At 37.7% G+C, this 21,899-nt stretch overlaps 8 protein-coding genes across 8 annotated transcripts; 3 read left to right on the top strand and 5 right to left on the bottom strand.

Annotated features, from left to right (window-relative positions):
- Positions 1-1,609: 1,609 nt before the first annotated feature.
- Positions 1,610-2,443, bottom strand: VCUG_00814 (uncharacterized protein). The gene has a single exon (XM_008075643.1). The coding sequence runs from the start codon at positions 2,145-2,147 to the stop codon at positions 1,647-1,649; it is 501 nt and encodes a 166-aa protein (XP_008073834.1). The 5' UTR covers positions 2,148-2,443; the 3' UTR covers positions 1,610-1,646.
- A 1,035-nt stretch (positions 2,444-3,478) lies between these two features.
- VCUG_00813 (CMGC/DYRK/YAK protein kinase) lies at positions 3,479-4,959 on the bottom strand (the record flags this gene model as incomplete). The annotated part of the gene is made up of 1 exon (XM_008075642.1): positions 3,479-4,959. The coding sequence occupies one exon, from the start codon at positions 4,957-4,959 to the stop codon at positions 3,634-3,636; it is 1,326 nt and encodes a 441-aa protein (XP_008073833.1). The 3' UTR covers positions 3,479-3,633.
- A 1,819-nt stretch (positions 4,960-6,778) lies between these two features.
- On the top strand, positions 6,779-7,875 carry VCUG_00812 (uncharacterized protein; the record flags this gene model as incomplete). Its single annotated transcript, XM_008075641.1, has 1 exon — positions 6,779-7,875. One exon carries the CDS (start codon positions 6,779-6,781, stop codon positions 7,862-7,864), a length of 1,086 nt encoding a protein of 361 aa, XP_008073832.1. The 3' UTR covers positions 7,865-7,875.
- A 1,647-nt stretch (positions 7,876-9,522) lies between these two features.
- On the top strand, positions 9,523-10,923 carry VCUG_00811 (uncharacterized protein). Its single transcript, XM_008075640.1, has one exon. The coding sequence runs from the start codon at positions 9,544-9,546 to the stop codon at positions 10,903-10,905; it is 1,362 nt and encodes a 453-aa protein (XP_008073831.1). The 5' UTR covers positions 9,523-9,543; the 3' UTR covers positions 10,906-10,923.
- A 743-nt stretch (positions 10,924-11,666) lies between these two features.
- Positions 11,667-12,909, bottom strand: VCUG_00810 (uncharacterized protein; the record flags this gene model as incomplete). The annotated part of the gene is made up of 1 exon (XM_008075639.1): positions 11,667-12,909. One exon carries the CDS (start codon positions 12,907-12,909, stop codon positions 11,869-11,871), a length of 1,041 nt encoding a protein of 346 aa, XP_008073830.1. The 3' UTR covers positions 11,667-11,868.
- Positions 12,910-14,336: 1,427 nt separating this feature from the next.
- On the top strand, positions 14,337-14,669 carry VCUG_00809 (uncharacterized protein; the record flags this gene model as incomplete). The annotated part of the gene is made up of 1 exon (XM_008075638.1): positions 14,337-14,669. One exon carries the CDS (start codon positions 14,337-14,339, stop codon positions 14,667-14,669), a length of 333 nt encoding a protein of 110 aa, XP_008073829.1.
- VCUG_00808 (uncharacterized protein) lies at positions 14,531-17,236 on the bottom strand (the record flags this gene model as incomplete). The annotated part of the gene is made up of 1 exon (XM_008075637.1): positions 14,531-17,236. One exon carries the CDS (start codon positions 17,234-17,236, stop codon positions 14,621-14,623), a length of 2,616 nt encoding a protein of 871 aa, XP_008073828.1. The 3' UTR covers positions 14,531-14,620.
- A 3,916-nt stretch (positions 17,237-21,152) lies between these two features.
- Positions 21,153-21,770, bottom strand: VCUG_00807 (uncharacterized protein; the record flags this gene model as incomplete). The annotated part of the gene is made up of 1 exon (XM_008075636.1): positions 21,153-21,770. The coding sequence occupies one exon, from the start codon at positions 21,768-21,770 to the stop codon at positions 21,153-21,155; it is 618 nt and encodes a 205-aa protein (XP_008073827.1).
- Positions 21,771-21,899: the final 129 nt, after the last annotated feature.

Raw genomic sequence — 21,899 nt, 5'->3', positions numbered from 1 at the left:
ATTGATTCAAATCATTGACATATTTGTTTTACTTAAGAGCTGATTTTATGGTAGGATGAAACAGATTTTATGGCTGAGATCTGAGTTTGCATCGAGTAGGCAATTTTGTACGAAAGAACGGGTCGTATGGTTAGTTATGAGCTTTCATCGGTGCATGCATATCATGCACGAATTTGGTTGAAAATCTGGCGGGTTAATGCCAGTCACCGATTCATAGAATAATGTTCATTATCACCAACATTTTTTACCAAAGTACGTCTATTTATTCTTCACACATCAAAAACATGTGTAACGACAAGAACAATCAACTTTTCCATTTGGTGTAGTACGCAATTTTGATGACAATATACATCGGTAAACAAAGTTTTTATGTTCTTGTAGATTAGCTTTTACCATTGCTCCTTATATGGTGAGTTGCAATTAATTTGAAAATGCTTTTGTTTGAATTGCTGTCCTACCAGGCTTGGATAAGGAAGTGCATCATGAAAATGTTTTTGTTAGAGTTGCTGTCCTACCAGGCTTGGATAAGGAAGTGCATCATGAAAATGCTTTTGTTTAACTAAAATAGGTTTATTTATCAAATAAAGTTGCTAGGTTTGAGTATAGTAATTGGACCATCCATGTTTTCACCAAGACACGATTATTGGACAGTAACAACAAATTTATGTTTTAAGGACTTTACAATTTGATTTGAGACATATTTTGCACGTTTTATTGGACCAGTTTTTCTATGCACATCGTGCTTTTGGTGTGTACCGTGAATCTGCTGATTTACAGCATATCCTGCTACAATCCCATCCTAGAACAGCTTATTGCTGATTAGTGAATTAGCATACATTAGCTGGTTTATCATGTTTGTTAAGCTTGTAAGCCTCTGATTATATTTGAACCACGTCTTCACTTGCCGTTATTGCGCACCAAAACGAGTTTAAACTTGTTCGTTTACTAAAATAACCGGCAGTTCTTGCAACTAAGCATTTTTCTCTCAATTTCTGCTAAGGAATCATCTGCACACAGTGTATGCTACTAATAGCACGGTATTTAGCATCTACCGCTCGTAGTAATAGTAATTTTCAGGCGTACGTTCTTCACCAGGTTTATCAGCACATAACTTCATCTCTCGAGCAGATTTACACAGAATCAAATCTTCTATTGCACGATTCGCATTCTGAGCTGTAAAAATACGTGTTTGCTATTCGCTCAATATTCCCCAGCAAACACTCGTTATATTTTCAAATTTATAAGTTCATTACTCATGTCTATTTCACTGCCACTTATCCTAGAAGCCGTGTTAATTAAAAATTGTATATTCAACTACGTTTACTTCGCTATTTAACGGGTCACATTCAATTTTTGTACAATGAGTGTTAAGTAGTGTTCAACATAAGAACGAAGGTATTTGTTGAACACAACCTATACCGATATTAATACACGTTCCAGTATTGCTCCAACGTATGCAATCATTATTGCAGAAATACATGTATGGATCGGAACACTCTTCTACCCTGAACAACATTTGTAGTGATTAAACTCCATTTTTTACAATTTTTCCTTTTTGGGAAACAAAAAAACAAAGTGTACGGAAGGCTGTTCAATTTCAATGAACTGTTTTAATGGCAAATTTTGTTCTCATAAAGATCAAACACCTAATTGAACCCGGAACCGTAGGAAGAGAACCCTCCGTGCGGATTAAAAGCGTAGGGATCGATTCTATCTATTGAAAAATAACTGTACACTTTGCTGCCGCAAGGCGTAGTCCTTAGAGAGAAGAACGGATGGCTCATAAAGCTATGAGGTGTCATAGACACGGTAAGACACATATTTCTAGTTCGTATGCTCGTACCTTTGGATGTTTCCACGAATCGCCAATCATCCAACACTGATTTATCATATGGATTGCACAGCATGACCTGATCAGCACCCATCAAGCAAAGCTTTTTGCTGCCAAGCATGATCGTAAATCCATTTCTATTTCTCATAAATACGATTGAGCTGTTCATCTGTGTCCAGTTCATCGCAGTTTTTATCATTGCAGGATCGCTGTTATTGAGATTGGAAAGTAAGAAATCGCCTGAAGATCCCAAGGAAACGTTGTACAGGCCCTGGGTGTAATCGCAGGCGAACAGTTGTGTTAAAAAGAGCAGCATCACAACGCAAGCGTTTTTCCTTTTAAGGTTATCATGTTTCGAATGATTGAATGTAATTAGTAAATGAGCAGGCTAATGAATCAAGTACATTTGAGCAGCCCATTTCGGTACTTGTTCATGGTATCAAAGCGCTTTTTACATCCAATGAATTGATTTATCGATCAACAAATTGTAATGATTTTGATGGCGGTATGCCTGTATTGCGAATACGATGCCGTTTTGTAAATGGATATTAGATGATTCCTGAAACACCGTTTCGGATTGCATGGCATCGATCAAATGCCTTGCAATAGCAATGCACCATAAAAGGAGGATTGCTATTGCGAGCGGCAAAAGACCGTCTTAGAGACGGTGTATCAGGATAAAATTGGTGTTTGCGCACGTATTGCGGCTAAATTTGAAGTATTGGTGGACGTAAATGATGCGTTAACACGTATTCCCACCGCATTTTGATTCAAAGTATGCTATTGTTCTTTATTGGCTCGCAATTCGATTGAAAAGGTGTGCCAACGCCAAAATGACCTAATAATTGACATTTACGCCGCATATGATTTAACACAATACTTAAAACATGCATACGACCTGCGTTGTGTGCAAACCACTCAGTAAAAATTTATTTGCACACCAATTGCCCAATTGGTAATCCGACCATTCAAATACTACAAGATAAAAAGGAAGTGATGCTGAAGAAGGTTTTAGTTATTGATCACAGGCACAATTACCTTTCAGAACACGTACTTTATCGCATGGCTCGCTGGTCGCAACTATGAATAACTTGAGTTGTAGTACTCAGACCATCTCTTACAACCATACGGTACGTTTTTAGATGTGAGAATAAAACAGTCCGCTCATATGCTTTATATTACTACCGTACAACACTCCAAAAGAATGTTATGGAACATTTTGCACTAAAAATACGGTTAGGTATCACCTCCATGTTCAATATCATCCAGAAAAATACGTTTTTCAGCGTAATAAGCACCGAAGACCTTTCCTTCATTATTTTAAAAGCAGCTAAACTAAGAATGCCGGCTGTTCAAGTGCTACACGGTGAAATCCACGCTTGTATGGATACATTAAATAGCTCATAGCTATCTTTGCAGTACTTAACATTAGATTATGACATGCCCAAACAAAAATTAAGGAGCGAACTGTATGAACGTGGTTTACTACGAAAGAGCCCATCGAACACACGAAAAAACAAATGCTATATTTGGAAACGATTGAACACCGCATTAAGCATGTTTTGATCCTGCCAAATGCCTTGCAGTAAAAATAGATAAAATAAATAATTTACTTACTAATTCAGTTAACCGAATCAAAACAGGCAGAACAATTCGTGGGACCATCCTGTGAATTATTTGCTATTCCTTCGTAAGAATGTTAAATACAGAAAAAATGGTATGGGACAAGAATAAAGGAGGATCATAAAGTACCGAACTGTTGACATAAAACACATGAGGACATGCTCACATAGAATAGCCTTTTATTCATCCTCCTCACTATCACTTAAATTCTCATACACCGAAAACTTTCTGCTCGGTTGATTTGTAACCTTCAGCGTTCTTATGCCGTACTCCGATTTTCTCCTCACATTTTGCTCCTGCGGTAACGGATTGACAATGTTTCTGTGTGCTTTTCCCAGATTTTGTATTCTTTTGTGTCTTATATCTGTTATCACGAGATAGGGGTGCTCCTTGAGATCTTCGATAATTGGCCGTTCCATGGGATGCATTTTCAGTATGGAAAGCAGAAAATCTATAAAATTGGCGTTATCTATCTTGTTTCTTGACCTTGATGTAATGGACTTGCGAAATCCTGACATAGTGAGGTAATCCTTGTCATCATTCGTTTCGCCATAACACATTTTGTAGTCGTGCGACTTTCCTGGATGCGCGAATCCCGCTGTGTTATCCAAAAAATCCGTGTTGTTCTCCTTGTTCGTTACGATACCAAACGTATCCTCGTTTCTGTCGTAGAAGTTGTGCCACGTGCCGCAGCTCTTTGCCATATCGTCATCTTTCTTGTAAAAGTACAGCTGCGCATTTTTTCCGTTCTCCAGCATTGCAATTGGCGGCATTCCTAGCAGCTTGGTGTATCTCATGATTTGTTCTTTGTTACTTTTTCCAGGAAACAGAGGTAAACCGGTGAATATCTCGTAGATGACACATCCAAATGACCAAAGATCGATTCCATGTCCGTAATTCAGTCCCAGAATGGTTTCTGGCGCTCTATAATACCTACTCTGTATGTAAAACGAATTCTTTTTGGGTTGAATGAAGGAGGACCCCAGGTCAATTATCTTGACCTTAAAGCTCTTGTCATCGATCCTGTCAAGGCATATGTTTTCCGGCTTTATATCGCCATGCGTTATTCCCTCCATTTGTAGAATAAACAGCGCGTTCAAAAGCTGTATCGCTATATTCTTTGTCATACCGTGGTCAAAGCCCTGGTGATTCGTATATTTTATGAACTCGTACAAATTGTTGGAAAGCAGCTGCTCAACAATGCAGAAGTGCTGCTTGTAGAAGAACTCCTCGTAAAACACCACAAAATGGCTGCGGTAGTTCCTCAATTTTTTGAGCAAAAAGGCCTCGTTCATCCCCACCTTTAGGTAACACGTGCCGCTTTTAAATATTTTTATAGCAAACTGGTTGTTTGAATACAGGTCCTCAATTTTGTATACGTCAGCAAACGTGCCACACCCCAAATAATCTTGAACTATGAATTTGTTCCGACCGGTGCAAATAAGATCGTTTTTCTTCAGTTTTATGTTTGTTAAGCTGTCGAATATGGTGCTATCTCTATACATTGCAAACTCAAGGGTTTAAAAGAAGCTTCTGAACAAACATTACGGATTTTGAACGATAAATAAATTTTATAGCAAAAATTTTGCACAGCAATTTCCGATCAGAAAATAAACATGCTTTTGGTGAACAAAGCTGCCGGTAAGCGCGGGCAACAAAGAGGAGATAAGAGGAACGCAGGTACGGTTTTATTTGTGGCAACAAACAGCGATAAGCGACAGAGAACGACAATCACCAAAACTAACCGGTCTCAAAACACGTGCAGAGCAGTATTCAATACGGCACGGTCACTACATGGTATTTGCGTACTACACGTGAATAAAATATGCTTTTTATCGACAAATTTAGGTTTGCACATTTTTTGATAGAAAAGCAGATACCAAAATAAAATAATCTTAGAACAGGCAGATCAAATCGTGTTCAAAACTAGGTACGACCTGCATAGGTCAAATAAGAAGTATTGGACTAATTCGGCAACGAACACCATGCGCGAGCACGAATGGAGATGCGTGTACCTTTCGTATCGCTGTATGAAAGGACCTTGTAATTCAAAAATAAAATTTGCTGTAATCCATTTTTATCGTTCATAATCGTAACAAGCTACCGATCAGTGCTTTGGTATGAGATTCTCAGTAGCTTACATTCTATTCTGCCTGCAAAAATGATTTTATAATCTTTCAACCGTTGTCTAACACAATTGGTCGGTGTGTACCCGCTTAGAGCCATAAATAATTTTTTTGCATATCGCTGTGGTTGATTTAGGACATTCCGGTGTGTTGGAAGTAGAATTTCCAATTTTATATTTTTCCAAAAAGGTATTAAATTGAAAAAATGAACATTTTGCTTATCAAAAAAGCATCTTAATCACGTGTCAGCTCTGCAATATTTCACGGTTCTGGTGTGTAAATGAATACGATGCGGCAGTTCAACGTTTCATGGTTTGTTCACACTATCTTTTATACCTTTGTATAAAATATCACGCTATTGCTTCTACGACAGGTAGTCCTATAAGATATGATTGGCAGAAAAGATAATTTATTTCGTGTGACAGATGAGCAAAAAATGTTTTAATGCACTATTACACCGTAGAATTGATAAATGCGTATCATCACATCCAAAGTGATAAGTAAGGTCACAGGCCTACTTCAAATTAAGTGGATATTCTTTTGTGTGGAAAGTCCGCAGTTTATTTTAAATTAAATTTGCCACGATGGGAATAATTTTTTTTTACAGAATGCTTGTCTATCTCTCGTACCACATCATCCAAACAAACACGCTTTTCCGGTTTCGATAAAAATATTCTATCCCCGTTGAATAGATTAGCACCAGACAGGTGCTTAAAAGAACTTGTAGGGTATTTTCTGTTAACTAAACGAATTTCCAAGGAAATAAACGTTACATCTGTATTTCTCGCTTAAGAGCAAAATTAACCATTCTTAAGTTTTAACTCCACTATTAGTAAATTACAAGCACATTTTTATGCTTAATGCAGTCAGAAAAAGTGTTTTTAAGGCTTTATGGTGAGTTGTTATTGATTGGCGGTTACACAACCAAATTTTAATTTATAGTGGTATAGAGCATGTTTATGAATGCGTTGTGCTAAGAAGTTGCAGAGCGAGCAAGGACCGCTGGCAGAGGCTAAGGCGACAAGTGGTTGACAAGTGCTGGTGAGAAAGATGTGTTGTTTAGGTGTTGCGACATGAAGAGCTAAATAAACGTACTTTCTGTGAAAAGGAGCAAATTTGACTGTTTTGAGAAAATTATGCGTAATCGTTCTAGAACGATTTGAAAATAAAACATAAATATGCTTTGATTGAGAATGGCATGTACTGCTTTGCATATATACCACTGTTCTGTTTATGTGTTCTCTCTTTTCCTACTCTGAGACCACAGAAATGGTTCCAGCCACTTAGAGCAACTGCCAAAGCTGCTCAGAAGTTCACGCCACTGAATGTACAAGTTCCTGATTTGAAACCGTTGTTAGATGTCATTGTAAAAGGTTGTGAGACTCTTGACACAAATTTGGCCGCTATCGTGACTCAAACAGAGGACGAAACATCGAAAATAATAGCGGACACGATCACCAAGGAAATAAAGGAGATAGAAGGTGTAGTAGATGGCAGCAATACTCTTTGTGTCTCCCAGCTTACCAATCTTTTCCAAACAACTACGAAAACCATTTCGGACCTGATACAAGCGATCACCGGTTCAGAAGAAACAGATACATCAAAGCTACTCAAAGAGAAAGAAACCACCCTTGTAAAAACAATACAAGACCTGATTAATGGCACTAACAACAAAATTAAGGACTTAGTGGATGCTCATACGAATGAGGAATTTATAGGCCTTGAGAGTTTGATCAAATCAGAGAATCAAACAATTTACACACAGATTAAGGATATATTGGCCGACCCACAGAATACAAATCCAATAATCCCGCAACTAAAGTTCCCCGATCCCGTCACGATTGCCGACAGCATCGTACCTGGGAAAAACCAACTACATGACAACCTCGTAAAAATTGTTTCTGATCTGCTGGAACAGATAAAATCTGAAATACAGAAGGTAGAGCAATACGAATTAACAAACCAACAATCAATAATAGGTACTGGCACAGCCTCATACACTGAACAACTAAATACCATACGTCACAACACTCTGGTAAGTGTTCAAAAGATCACAGATGATGTTTCTTCTAGCGAAATAACAACCATACTAAATGTACTTGCCGCCAATAATTTGGAAATGAAGAACGATATCATTAGTCTGACGCAAAAGATGGATCAGGATGCATCTGGGTACATAATCGAGATTACAACACTAGAAATTGATAGTTTAACACCCTTAATAGCAGAGTATAACCGAACAATTGCAGGACAGATAATTCCTAATCTTAAACCGCAACGATAAATAAACACAAAGTACAGAATGTTGCATTATCTTACGATTTTTAGCCTCAGTCTGGCAGTGGTTGCATTCCTATCGTTGTAAACGTAGTTTACATTTAAATCTGTTCGATCTTAGGACAAGCACTCTTTTTCAGAAGAAGAATTATGGACTAAAATAATTTCTCTCATCATGAACCTCATTTTATTATTCTATACAATGATGATTCCAGAACTGTTAACACAGAAAAGTCGTTTTTAACGATCTATATAAAATTCGATCCCGGTAGTAAAATATGCTTACAGTTAGCATCGTGATAAATGAACGATTTTTGATAAAAATTGTTCTTTTTGATTGCGTTGGTGTGGCAGCTATTTTTATTCATGTGTAAGCAAGTTTGTTTGGGTGTGTTGTATGAAGAGATAAATAAATGCACATTTACTATACAAAAATAGTAATAAGTATTTTAGCTGTGGCACTTGTTAAAACAATTCTTCCAGTAAAAAATATACTTTTATTTTCTTTCGCTATGTGATGTTATTGCTAAAATTATTACTTACTCACACCATATTAAATAAAATTACCATTTCAAACAACAGTTATACCATAGGTCAAAAAAGTAATATCATGATCGTGGAAAAGAGGAACAACCACCAAGTGATCTTAACCGCTTAGCCTTTTCATACCATTTACAAAACGGGTCATTTACCGATTTGTAGTTCGTTGTGCAAATGTTCTTTTTTTTATAAAAAATTTATTTCTAAATTCATACTTCCGTTGCTGACACGCTAAATAACAATTTATTTGACTTTTTTATGTTCGTATAACGTATTTTTAGTAACACGTGCCAGTAGCGTATAGAAGTGGATACGGCTGAGCATGCCACAATCAAGATTAGTACAATGTATGTGTTTTTACGCATTGCTTTACCTGAGCGGAAGTATGCATGGGTAAAAATAAATTAAATTTACTTACCATTTCGGTTGTACCTCAAATCAAACGTACATGTTGTAGGCACGGTTTGATTTGGGTATGAAGGTTGGCAAACGTATTTGGGCTGTTGTAGTGATGTGGGGTGTAATCAAAACATTAGACAAGGTAATTATTGATTAGGGCATAGGAATAACACGTTATAGAAATATGGGCAATGTTGTGGTTTGTATCCGGTATAAATGGTGAGGTTTTAAGGTTTAGGACACTTAAAACACTTTCGTCTTTCATGGGCATTTATGATATTTTCAGATTTATAATAATGAACACGGGGTAATGAGGCGGCATTAATACGTTGAATGTTTTTTACAGCTGGTAAAATATCTGCTGCAGTGACACGCTCGATTTAGCACATGGTGATTGTGCAGTTGTGTTGTAGAAATTAACAGGATTTTTATTGATGATTGTACGTTGACTGGCAACAAATTAATGAGGAGTTTTATATTAGCATTATTACATGATGGAACGTAGCAGTATACATACTTTGATAGATCTGGGCCAGCAAAGACTACGAAAACACATCTCCTATTAAAAATGTTTTTTATGTTAACAAGGTATTTTCTTCGGCAAGTATTACTAAATAAAACATCTTCATACGCACTTCTAACCAGTGATATCGTTTTATCCGGTACCAATTTTTAATTGATTCCTTTTAAGGAGCTCAAAACAGAAAAGGGATAACAAAATTGAGGGATCCCTGTGCTTTTGTTCTGATGGAAGAAAACTCGAACAATTCTTTTTATTATTCGTTGTCTGACATGAAAAACTTAAAGACTGCCTTTCGTGATGCTATCATCGAAAACAGGAGGGTCAGAAATGAGAAAATGTTCTTTCCTACGCATCTTTACATCCACAATGTGGGCAAAAATAGTGGTAGCGGCAAAATAGGTAGTAAACCAGACATTCTCAACAATACGATGGAACCAGGAGGTGGCGCATTGGTTGCTAAGCCTGTGAATCTCTTGTGCCCGAGTGACAAGGAGAAGAAGGTGCTAGCGATCGATCTGGGCGGTAGTTTCCTAAAACTGTGCGTATACAAACTCAGAAACGATGAAATTGTGTCACATACTCGGCTCAAGAAGTACAAGATTCTGAAGGATGGCAGTTTGTCCAATACTTCAATGTTTGATTGGGTCGCGAGCAAAACACACGATTTTTTGATGTGCGAGATCAGAGAAAAAGTAATTGACAGCGAGAAGAGCAATATAACGCTGTGCAGACTGATCGATGAGGACTTTATGAACAATTTAACCGCAGGAATGACAATATCATATCCGATTCAGCATTGTGCACTCAACAGCGGGTATATACGGGAGATAGGAAAAGACTTTCCCTTCAAAGGGATTGATATCCAGAAGGAGGAACTTGTTGAATGTACCACAAAGGCGTTCAAGCGGTACAATATCAATATTCAGATCAAGGTGCTACTCAACGACACCACTGCCACGCTGGCAAGCGCTGTCAGATCAGATAACGTATTCTATGTTGGCATTGTTCTTGGGACAGGCACTAACATCGCGTTTAATGATAGGGTACTTTATGAAAATCAGGTTATAAATACTGAAATAGCGTCCTTTGACAGCGATCATCTCAGAAAGAATATCTATGACATGAAGATAAGGGAGGACATCCTGTCGAGCAACAAAATATACAAGCCATTGGATTGCATGCTGGGCGGTTACCAGTTGGTAAAATTGTTTAATATTGCAATCAAGGATCAATTCGATAGAGAGAACTACACACTTGATGATATTGTGCACCTTCTTGACCTGCCACCAGGAAATAGCAACTACACGGAGGAGTTTTACGTCATTCTGAGCATAAAAAAGCGTACGATGCGCATATTGGCCTCCATGGTCTTCGGCATTCTTGAGGCACAGGAGGTAAATTCAAGAATCAAAATTGTTCTGAATGGCACTGTTTTTGAACAAGATTACGACAGACGCATATTTATAGATGAGATACGGAGACTGTGTGCCGATTCCTCATCGTATAAGTACAAAAATTTTACGTTTGAGAGCATATGTGACGCCACTTTACGCGGAATTGCTAGAATTCTTCTACAAATCGATTAAAATTCATTTTTATTGCAATTGTGCTTGCAGGTGTGTTTGATGTAATTTTGTTGGATCTTAAAAATGAGAATTTCTGTAAAACAGTTCGTTGTTTATACTGAGAATAGAGGAAAATGCTAGCTTTCATTCAATATGTGCAAATAATAGCTGTGTGACCTCGACAATACGGCAATAAATTCATTTATAACTCCATGTACGCCTCATCTTTGCGGTTTTTCTTGGTGTAATTTATGATGCGGTCGTTCCGAGACATGTCACAGTATTTATCAGATCGATAAGATTTTCAACATATTTTTACGCTTTTCATAAGGAGCGTCCTCCCATTTCAATCATGATAAGTAACGATCTTCTGTGCAGTACTTTTATTCTGTGCATCGTGAGCACTGCGCTAAGCCAATACGCTTCACTAATTTGTGATTCTGTAATCATTCATAGAATTGAATGATTCAGTTTGTTTGCAGATTGCTGTTATTTAATATCGTTTCTCGTAGCAGAGCATGCCAATTAAATGTTTAACACAGGTTATCACCGATCCCAAACTTCACTCTGTTTGAATACATCACGCTCCTAAGCGGTGCAAATGGACCATTCCTATGAATTACTACACAAAGAAAGCAAATACAAAATGAAACGAAACAACTATAGCATACAATTGTTCACCTTACACCCAATCACCAGGTGTAAAGCGTGAATAAATCATTTCTTTGCAGAAATAATAGGGTAACAGACTAGAAAAGTGTGTTTGTAAAATTTGTGTTATATATTTGATAGTAAATGCTTCTTTACTGAAAATGTATTCATTTATCTTCTCATATAATATCACAAAAACACTTTTCTGGTTTTCTAGGACCGATCTGCCGCTGGCCCGTGGTTCATAGGATCATAAAAAACTATTTTTGTAAAACTTAGCTCACAAATGCAACTCAAGACCAAACACCTTCATTCCTGCAAGCATTATGTGCCCTAAATTCTTTCATAAAACATGTAATACGTCTCCTTGTCTTTCAGCACTCTATCTGCGCTTATCTTCAGGACATATTCGTCATTAAACATGAACCATTCACCATTTCGCTTCGCAAACGCTATTATGTGGTACTCGTTACAATTGTTAGGTACTCTTTCCAGCACGCCAAGCAGTTCATATTTTGTATTCTTCACCGTTATGATATTGTGATCGGCAATCCGACATTTTAACATGTTATCGGTAAGGAATCCACTGAAAACAATGATATCGTTAAATTCTACTTTCGGTTTGCGCTTCAGAAACTTATCTATCCGTTCTTGCACGTTGCCGTCGTCCATAATATCTAATAACGGATACTTCCAGAAACATTCCTGCCTTGCCTTTATACTCATGGTACGTATCGCGTGCTTTTCCAAGTTGCTTGATACTGTGCTTATTACATCTGAGCTATAGCCGCTCCGCTCATACACGTTGAACAGGATGTTGCACTCTTCAGATATTTTGCGGTAGGCGGAAAGAGGACTTACGAGCACGCAGTTTTTCATTTTTACGTATAGCTCGTTCAATAAATACAGAAGTTTGCACGTATGCATGTTATCCCGCATGCACTTTACGAATTTTCGTGATGAAAACAAAATTTGTATAACAGCATTGATATAGCAGTGTGCGTTAAAATTTATCAATCCACACTGCGGATTTTTGCGTACTTTGTCTATTATGTGTCCGTAATATGGTGTAGGTAGGTTATTCTCTATGTTATCTATCATTTTTTCGGAAAATATTACCAGATCTTCAAAATTTTCTTTTGAGAATGACCTATTTTCATAAATACATGCAGGAACAGTAAACTTGAATTTATCCACGTGATTGCAATATGTGTTATTGTCACGTTGCATATCATTGCAACACAAAGATGATATAAAGCCACTTCTACCTTCCCTATTTAACGTTCGATGTTCCCTAACAGGCATTTCCTGCCCACTACCACTTTCAGATACGTAAAGTGAATGGCACATCAACAAATTTATTAGTATGTGCATACTTTTTCATTTCCTTGTCCTTTAAATTGCTAACAATCTATCACCACAAATTCTGCGGGATCATGATCAATTCAAAACAAAAATTGCACAATCATCAATTGAATGGTTTTTCACACATTTTCGTTCTATTTTATTACCAATTTGTTTGTATACGCAGAAAATGTCTGCAATGCTATCGCTAGTAGTGCAGCAATTTCGTTGAGAACTGCAGTACACGTGTATTTAATTAAATATGTATCAACATGATAAATTTGTGAGATTCAAATGAGTTTGTGATCCGTACGAATAAATTTGAAGTGATTATTACATAATATCTGATAATCCAGGTGGGAAAATGCTTTTACAATGCACCGCAGCGAGTACATGATCATTTCTAGAACTTTACCATTAAATTCGCCATGCAGAAGCAATCAGTCTGTCTGTTCACAGTATTTCACGAATAGCATTTTATTTCGGATACGATCTGGTTCAATTCAACCGATAGAAATTGATGCTTCTTTCCCACACTATGGTATACCATGTCTCGATTACATCGTGTAAAACCTTACATCACATGGACAAAACACTTCACGCACAAGCAAATTCTTTTAATTCATTATCACCAGGTGCGCCCCCTTTATTTCATTTATCATCCATCATAATTGTCATATTTCTCTTAAAAGTAGCTAAAAAGGCCGTTCTTAATTACCCAATCAATTAAAAAATCAGGTCTCAAAGAAGTTTAATAATTTTCCTGTATAAAATGAGAACCAAAAAAATCGTTTCCAAAAGCTGCCAATAATGTGTTACATACTTATTATGGGTATAGTACGTGCTGAACAGAGAAGGTACATCCCCAACACAACAAATTTAAAAGCGTATCACCGATCAAAACATATAAAAGTGACCACTTCTTGGTAAATTATTCATAAATTTACAATAAAATGTGTTTGTGCACATCGTAGTGTAAATTACAGGCATTAAAATGAAATAAAATTAATTCTGAACTTTAGCTTTAATGTACTATTTATGAACCAATGACGTTTACTGCCCTGCACAATAATGGGCTATGCCTTTGTCTAAAACTCCTCTTTCAGTTTGTTGAAATTAGCATGTCTCATATTTTTCTGCAACTAACGTTACATTTATTTATCTCATCCTCTCATGTTCATCATAAGCTTTTTCTTCATATAAAAACGTCTAAACAAATACATTTTTTGGTTCACTGGGACCAATCATTATTCACGCAACTTTAGATCCATAGGGAGTTGAGCATGCCAACTCGCACTCTCAACACAGCAATGATCTTACATGCAAGTTGTAACTTGAGCAACATCTCCTCGCAAGAACACCCTGAGGAATTCTTCTTCGCGGGAATGTCCAGGTAAAACTAATTCTCTGTAACCTAGCGATTAACCAATTAAATATACTCGGCACGTGTGTGCCTTATGTGGAGGTCTATCTGTCTCTCTTTTTCTTTCGGAACCAGCATTATATCGCGTATCGAACATATAATGCTGATCCGCAGCACACAAATTCGCACCTACGGCAAAAATGATAATAAAACACGTAAATTACAGATCTATCCTAAGATGCTCCTCAGAAATTGCAAAAATGGACAAAAGGACCAACAAACATATCGTACGGAATATGAACATATTTTTATTTTAACAAATTATCTGATCCAAACACGAACTCTCACAGATAGGGACAACATAAAAACAATTCACATCTATTTTGTTGTCCGGATCTGCCTACGGAAACCTTTTCTAAATACGTAATCAATCTCATCCTCAGAGTACTTAATTTTGTAGCTTTTCCTACATATCTTCACAGTAATTCTATAGCAGAAGCAAAAACAGCAGTCTCTAAGAGCTCGTTCCATAAACACCTTGTCTCTGATATATTCATTGTCAATATCATTCGTGGAATATTTCTCCGCGTACTCGTCTTCCTCATTCTTCGATCGTATGACTAAACGGTTGGTAAGCGACACTTCGTACATATCATCATGTCCGTTTTCCCTTTTGTTAATCTTATCAAGCAGCTTGTCGATGGTTGCCAGCTTGTATGCTCGCGCCTTACTCACTATTCGCAATTTCTCTTCAAAATCGGCCACGGGCGTTACCAAATGGCCTTTCAACAGATCTATAACATCTGTAAAAAACGGCTCATCCTTGATCTCTGCAAACCTCTCCATCAATAAATAAAGATATCGCAGCCTTGCGGCTGTCTCTACAACAACCCTCCCGTCTTTGATAGCAAGAACATCGTCAAGTGAGTCGTCACTATGTTTCAGCTTGTACAGCTCCGTGACCAATTCTCTCATACCTTCCATCTTGGAGACATCAATGTCACATCCAAGATGCTTGACGAAATTCCGGAAATTGAGGTACTTCTTGTCTGCTGCCTTGAAGTCTAAATGGAAATCTAGTGCTTTGTAAAACGCCCGCTCATTGGTGTCCTTCCAAAGCTTCTCTTTTTCTCTAAGCTCCAGTTTCCAATACCTGATCAGTTTGTACATTCTCTTCAGGATCACAGGCATCGCAGCCCTGGGCTTGCCAATCAGCTCCTCAAAGATTTCTTCTCCCCGATCGCCGTAAACAAAAAGTACTAGTTCGTTGACAAGCGGTGCAGGCATGTGCAACTGCGACAGATCCAACTCGTCCTGCAGCTGATCGTCACCCTCTCCTGTATAATCGTTCTCTGCATTCTTACTGCGCTCGGAATTCAGAAACACCTCAAACGAGAAAATTAGTGATTCTCCCCGCTCTATCAGAAGCTCAATCTCATAGCGTTCATCTTCCAACCTGTACAACGTCTCCATGTACGCGCTTCGTTTGAACTGAACATCTTCCTCTTCACTCGCATACAACGGGAAGGAGTAGCAAATGTGATTGAGGACCTGTCTTGACAGAGAGTCCTGATTGGATCTAAAGCCCTTATCTTTGTATATTCTGTAAGACCCCAAAATACCACCCAGATCCTCTGTATTTACGAATTTGTCACCCTTACTCTCAAACAGACCTGCATTGTGCTGTCCCAAATGTTCTTTAAATGCCTCGATCATTTTTTCATCCTTGATATACGCACGCAAAAAGAAGATGAGCTCCCTTCCCTCCATTAACTTCTGATTAAACAGATTCATAGCCTTCAAAAACTCTTCATACACATTCTTGGCTTCCAAAATCTTCTTCACCTCCGCCAAAGCGCTGTCCTCGCCCTTGGGCATAAAAGTCAAAAACTCCTCAATCAAGTCTCTGTTATCACCCAGTATTTTCTTTATTTTTGCCAAGACAAGCTCATCCTTCGTTTTCTGGTAGTGTGTGAGTGCCTCTATGAAATCCTTGTACAATTTCATGTTGTTCAATTTACTTTTCACCTTCTTGATGAAATTCAGAGCAACAGTCTGCTCTTCTGCCTGCTGACCATCCCACGCATTGATTGGCGGGTTGTTGCCCGGTACAAACTGCTTCGCATCTATTACCTTGGGTATTTCTTTCGGGATTATCCTATCGTGCGGGACCGGTCTTTCCCCCATCCGATCAGGTGGAATTCTATCGGTGATTCGCTCTGGTCTGTCCATCATGCGTTCGTGAGAGGGTATAAATCTCTCATTCATACGCTCAATAGGTCGACCTGGCGGCTCCATTCGCATGCGTCTCCTGTTACCCCGGTCGATTTTATACTCAGGCGGCAGGAAGTCGTTGAATCCCTCAAGTATCTCCGGTTTGCCTTTGAAAAGCGTTGTAGCGGCACGCACCACGCCACCTGCATCAATTTTTCCATGCTTGTAGTCTCTCATTACTTCCAAAAAGCTATCGTAGATCGACGGATCCTCTGAAAAAACTGTTTTTACCGTTTCCAGGAACGAGATAGCGTCATTTAAGTTCAAATCCTCCTTTTTCTTGTTTATTATGAAGTCTTTCTGGTAATCGTTGTATCTCCTCTGATAATATTCCTTATAAGGATATGGTCTCGGATACGAGGGATGGGGCATATTGAAGGGCATGCTGTGCCCGTTGCTGGCACCAGAAATGCTCGCCATGCTGTGGCTCGGCGTGGTATGTGCTGAAACATTGCCGTGCATTCGCTCACTCATTGCTGCGCTGTAGCCAGCATCCTTGTTGTACCCGAAATTGCCAAATCCGCCCTCGCGGGGATACGCACTTTCCTTAATCTCTTTCATGTCCTTGTCGGCCGGACTGTTTGTGTACGACATTGCGTACTCATTTTTTGCCATACCGTGACGGGGACTGCCCGGATGATAGCCATTCTCCCTGTTGTAACCACCGACATGCTGTGCGAATCCACTCTCATCCTTCTTTTCTTTTTTCTCGACGGTCATTATGTATGGGTACGCCGATTTTTTATAAATAATAAAAATACGGCTTGATATTATACTCACGGGTTAAACACAAATCTGGTCAGAATTTTGATTTGTTTGATTTTATTTAATTTTGATGTTTTAATTGGTGATTAATTTAAAAGTCTAAAATTTTTTTACTTAAACGTGCTTATGACCAATTTCATTGATTGTTGATATTCGTTGTCCACTGAGATTCGGAGGAACAGTTAGAGATAGTTAAAACATAAAACTTGTAGAAAACGAGCCCGTGTATAGCATTTACCATCTAATTGGTGCCTTTTGGAAGCAGTAGCGCGCTAATTGTGAATAGTTGGGCAATATAGCACCATGGCCAAAATTGGTGGCTAACTCATAAAAACTGTCTGTCATGGTCAACGTAACCATGACATGCTCGGAGCTTTGGTTTTTTTCCGAGATGGCAATTGCCTCTAACGGAACCAAAGGATTTTTAAAAAGCCTTGTTTGCCGTTTACAGCCAATGTGTGTATAGCGGCATAATATATGATAATACGCTTCTATCAAGTTTTATATCCATGATCACTAATTTATTTATTCATTGCTCTTTTCCACGGCAATTTTTGTTCGTTATTACGCGTGCGCAGGATATTTGCTGTTGTGAAAATTATGGACTTTTCACAAAAAATGCAATGTTACGTATTTGTTAATTACAGGGCCCTCATGTGTCATAGGAGGCTGTGCATCAGAAAATTGTTTGTTGCTCACTTCGCGTTTTAACACGAATTTATCTAAACTTGTCAACGTAAATATGAAATAGGGAAGTATCAAAGCGTAAATACATCCCTTAGCTGTTTTATCAGTAGAAAATTAAAATTAAAATAGCGAGATCCTTTGTTCAGTACAGCAAAAACGGACGAAAGCCGTTTTTGAGCGCATTACATTGCTTGTTCTCAGATAATACCGAAATTGGGCATCCCGGTGTGCCGATCAGAGAATGACACCGACACTTCATCTTCCATCTAACTCACAAAATATGTCAAAACACTCATTGTTTCGTAAAATTCTTCCTTTATCACAATCAGATTAAGAAGCAAAGATCAAAGCGACAAACCAATATCGTAAACATTATGTCGTTACAGTAGCAAAAACCATGTTAAAATTGTTCCTTATCTCTTGGTTCAAGAGATTTCAGCAGCAATCACTTTTGCTCAGCGAACTACAAATCTGCATCTGCTGGTAAATTTATCAGAATTAATATAATTCTTTGTAAGGGATTTTTTGAATAATTTGGTTGTTCGTGCACGCCAATTTTTCGCTGTCACTGCGGCTGTCATTTAAACTTTATCGGAAAACTTATCAATTCGTTTGTATGAGTAATATATTTGGAAAGTGCTCACTTAAACACCATGAAATGGCTGTTTATTGAGCAAATTCATCGTTTTATTCATAAATTACCACCATATTGATTAACTAAGATAGGTTAATTAAAGGATGCTTAATATGAAGCAGAATACACACACCAAATAACAAACCATTTAGTTCATCTTTAATACATACATGGTTTGCGATGAAGCTATTTCACTTTGACTACGGTTTGTTTTACAGGAGCAGCAATTATTTGTGCGTATGCTGCGTGGAATAGTGGTTTAATTTGCGATGACATTTTACAAGTGATTCATCCAGCTGATCAACGCTTTGGTGATTAATGAATTTGATCTAAAAACATTTTATTATGTAAGTGCGATCGCTTGTGTTTGACAAAGCCATAATAAATACGGAAGCAATCGTTGGAAAGCGTCTTATAGCCCGAAGAGTGGTGCTTTGACCACTCTACTATTTATTTGGTAAGAAACTGTAAATATATTCGTAAACCAAGATCACCACAATCTTACCAATTTTGTATATTAATATTCCCGGTTTATTCACGTACTTGTATACCGATGCAATGCATCCATAACACCATTATTACATATTACATTCATCCACCATAACACCACACTTACGGTCTACGTATCCGCCACTGCCAGTTCAGTGTTCTTCAACGTTTTACTTCTATCCAAATATTTCCCAAATTTAAAAAATTTTCTGAAATACCAAACATAAACCATCATTTGCTGCCAAAATGACCGTATAATCCTTTTGAGCTGATCGTAAAATGGAAATGTTCTAATTCCAGCTCCTTATATCAAAACTAGTGGGACAGACCATTATGTAAAAAAGTAAAAAAATAACGCAATATTAATGAAATTTGACTTTAACTACCAGTTTATCCAGTGTGCCACGGAGTAGAACATAAAAAATATTCCAATGACAAGAGAATCGAGCAATTTGACATCGAAACAACCAAACTAGTGCACAATGACCAGGAACCACAAATTAACTCAGCATGGCCCAAAAAGACAAACAATCGCGTTTTAATGTTCGAATACAGTGCTTTACACAAATATTTAAAATTTTTGATTATTTTCAGACTCGTCCTGTCAGATGTTCTATAAGATGCAAGGAGATGTAATAATCGCTTTCCAGTCATACAAAATAATTCGTTCGGTACCAAATACGCAACTGAGAAGCAAAATTGCTATGATAACAAGAAACTGTACGTGCTATAAATTACCACTTGCGCCCGATTAGAACACAAGATGGACATGGCTATTCAATTAAGCTGAGCGTATTCATACAAAATGATTCCGCTGTTGTGTGCTTATCGCTTTTTATAGAGGAAGCAGTGTTTGTGCAAAGAAGAACGATATGCACCTTGCACTACAACATCAATCATTATGTCATGGTTTGACTAAGCTAATTCTCCGTAATATTTTATTTACCGCAGCAAACGGCCAAATCTATGGTGCTGTTGTTTTTTCAGCAAAAAATGATTCATCTGTAGGTGCTACTCGTTAATTGCACAATACTATCAAATTTGCATTTTAGCTACAATAAAATGTGAAAATGAGCGTAAAAAACAGTAAATTTTTAGAAAACACGAGAAACATGTCGAACTTGACTAATAAGGCATGGTTATTAAAATGGACAGTGCACAAATTTAGTAATAAAACAGCAATATATTTGATTCGTTCGATTGAAAACGGATGAGTACATTAACAAGTATTTCAAATATCTTTGTATTCTAGAACACTCGTACTGCATGTAAGTTACGATGCATCTTAGTAACGAACAAGGTATTGTTCAACCATGAATGATAGGTGCTATATGCTCATCAAATAGTGCCTTAAAAAGCAAGAAGATGCAATTTTTTTTGTATTTTTGTGCGACAGACTGTTTAATTATGACTTAACGATTCGTTCTATTTCGCCAGATAATAAGCGCACGAGTCCTAACCGAAATAATACGCTACAAATAGCAGTCATCACAAAAATAATTTACCCCTTGTTGGTATTTGTGTGGAAATAAATTTGGAGAAAATGCTGCATCCTTACAAAAAATTTTGGTCAGGTTCTGAAATATATAAACCGCCTGTGTGCGGTATCTGAGCAAGAGCACGATATTAAAACAACATAGAAATATTATTTGGTAAAAGATACCATCATATAGCTGGAAATTTGGCATAAAATACCAATTTTATACCAGCAGTATAAATAATTGCTCACAGCCAACATGGTCTGCGCTGAGCTGTTCACTATGTTACGATAAGCCTTTTGGTGAAGAATATTTGATACTATTGTAAAATCTTCTACCAATACCGTTGCTTGTACTAAGTCTTCACGTCAGGTGTGATGAAATGAACCCTGAAGTGAAACACAAAATTGAGTGCATTTGTACACATGTGATGTACGTATAGAATGTTATCACTATTTTTTCTATACCATGCGAACAGTATCATAGAGTGCATTGTAGATCGTTCTGTCCGAAATATACTGCCCTAAAACGACGATAGTGTATGTGAACCGGTAAAATTGTGCTAAAAGGTTTATTTACTAGCTTAGAAATTACCAAAGACTGTTTCTGATAACTGTTTTAGTTCGTAGAACTGCGGATTTACGCTTATATTTCTTTTTCTGGCCGAGTTATCACCTACCAAATTAATATACGGTGTAGGAGTCGATACCGAATGTATATTCTCACCTAAATTACCATTATAAATCAGCGGATCAATGTCGCTGATCTTCCATACGTAATTAGATGTTTCTGTGCATTTTTCCACGCTTAGTCTGTATCCCCCCGTCTCCAACCTGCTATCTCGCTCATCCTTTACAAGACAGAACCCATCTGTTTCTATGATTTCTCCGCTTGATTTCTTCACGACGGTCCATTCCGTGTTCTTTTCTGTTGCTATTTCGCACGTCACTACCATGCTGTTATCAGGCCCTGCCCTACATATCGCTTTGCCATTAACTACAATCCTCAGTCCATCGCCCAGCCCCTCAAATTTAATAATATTTGACTCCAGCCCGGTCATTGGCGGCCGAGATTCTTTCAGCCTAACTATGCCGTCCCGTAACGTGATGTACAAATGCGGTTCAGATACAGATCTAATCGTTTTATAGCCGAATGCTAGATCACTACCGCATAGAATGTTGCCAAAGAGCACAAAAAGCATGCTGTTCGTTCATATGCATCTTAAAAATACGAATGGATCACGATCATTGAAACATGACATGATTTAGTTTTGTAGTAGACAAACTAAAAGTATGAGCGCAGGCCCATAAAAGTGAACGTGCTGATGGTT

The sequence above is a fragment of the Vavraia culicis genome (genome assembly GCF_000192795.1).
Source record: "Vavraia culicis subsp. floridensis unplaced genomic scaffold supercont1.10, whole genome shotgun sequence".
Classification (NCBI taxonomy): domain Eukaryota; kingdom Fungi; phylum Microsporidia; family Pleistophoridae; genus Vavraia; species Vavraia culicis.
The sequence above is the reverse complement of the archived record's forward strand: the minus strand, read 5'-3'. Positions and strand labels throughout refer to the sequence as shown.